Below are 1,182 nucleotides of genomic sequence, written 5' to 3'. Positions count from 1 at the left end.
CCCCCCCATGTCCTTGCTCCGCCCCATCTTTGCCCCGCCCCCGTGTCCTTGATCGGCCCCTCCTCACGCCTGCTTCCCCACCCAGTCCCGCGACCTGGAGGAGGTGATGATGGACGCGCTGGTGAACGACAGGCCGGAGTTCGTGCGCCTCTTCGTGGACAATGGCGCCGACGTGCCCGACTTCCTGACGTATGGCCGACTGCAGCAGCTCTACCGCGCTGTGTCCCCCAAGAGCCTGCTCTTCGACCTGCTGCAGCGCAAACACGAGGAGGGCCGCCTGACGCTGGCCGGCCTGGGCGCCCAGCAGGCCCGTGAGCCGCCCGCCACGCCGCCCGCCTTCTCCCTGCACGACGTCTCTCGCGTGCTCAAGGACTTCCTGCATGACGCCGGCCGCGGCCTGTACCAGGACGGCCGCCCGGGGGCCCGGGGGCAGGCGGTGAGGGGGCAGGGACAGGCGGTGAACGGGGCGGGGGTTGGGGACATGTGGTGAGAGGGCGGGGACAGGCGGTGAGGGCCTGGGTGCAGGCAGGGGCCCAGGCACGGAGGCCAGTGTCTGCACCCTCCAGGAGAAGGGTCTGACCACACGGCCCCCGGGGCACAAGTGGCCGCTCGACCTGAGCCAGAAGAGCGAGGCCCCTTGGCGGGACCTGTTCCTGTGGGCAGTGCTACAAAACCGCCACGAGATGGCCACCTACTTCTGGGCCATGGTGAGCACGGCCACGGCCCAGGGCACTGAGCAAGGCCTCCTCCAAGCATCAGGCTTCCCCAGGGAAGCACTCCCCCAGGGTTCCCGGGGAGGGGCCTGGGGGTGCCAGAGAGGAGCGCCCGCCTCAGACCCGGTCTCCCAGGGCCGGGAAGGTGTGGCCGCTGCGCTGGCCGCCTGCAAGATCCTCAAAGAGATGTCCCACCTGGAGACGGAGACTGAGGTGGCCCGCGTCATGCAGGAGGCCAAGTACGAGCAGCTGGCCCTGGGTGAGTGGGGAGGGGACGAAAAGTCACTGCCTGTTCCCACTCCTCTAAGCGGGGCCTCCTGTGTAAACCCGCTGAGGTGCTGCCAAGGACCAGCTGCAGGGAAACAAAGGCAGAGGGGGTCAGGGGTCAGGGCGGGGCCCAGGAGGTGGAGGCGGGTGGGGGCAGGCAGGCGGTGGGTCTGGTGCGCGCTGCCCAGGAGGTGGAGGCGGG

The 1,182-nt window shown here is 69.8% G+C and overlaps 1 protein-coding gene across 1 annotated transcript in view; it reads left to right on the top strand.

The window, feature by feature from the left end:
- The window catches only part of TRPM5 (transient receptor potential cation channel subfamily M member 5), a 22,216-nt gene that overhangs the window by 11,297 nt on the left and 9,737 nt on the right, over positions 1 to 1,182 (top strand). Inside the window, exons 9-11 of the mRNA XM_004389435.1 lie at positions 86 to 436; positions 567 to 707; positions 849 to 972. Of these exons, the coding sequence (XP_004389492.1) occupies positions 86 to 436; positions 567 to 707; positions 849 to 972 (616 nt within the window). The remainder of the gene's footprint in view (positions 1 to 85; positions 437 to 566; positions 708 to 848; positions 973 to 1,182) is intronic.

The sequence above is a fragment of the Trichechus manatus genome, unplaced genomic scaffold (assembly GCF_000243295.1).
Source record: "Trichechus manatus latirostris isolate Lorelei unplaced genomic scaffold, TriManLat1.0 scaffold00244, whole genome shotgun sequence".
NCBI lineage: Eukaryota > Metazoa > Chordata > Mammalia > Sirenia > Trichechidae > Trichechus > Trichechus manatus.
Note: the sequence above shows the minus strand (reverse complement) of the source record. Positions and strands in the feature narration are given on the sequence as shown.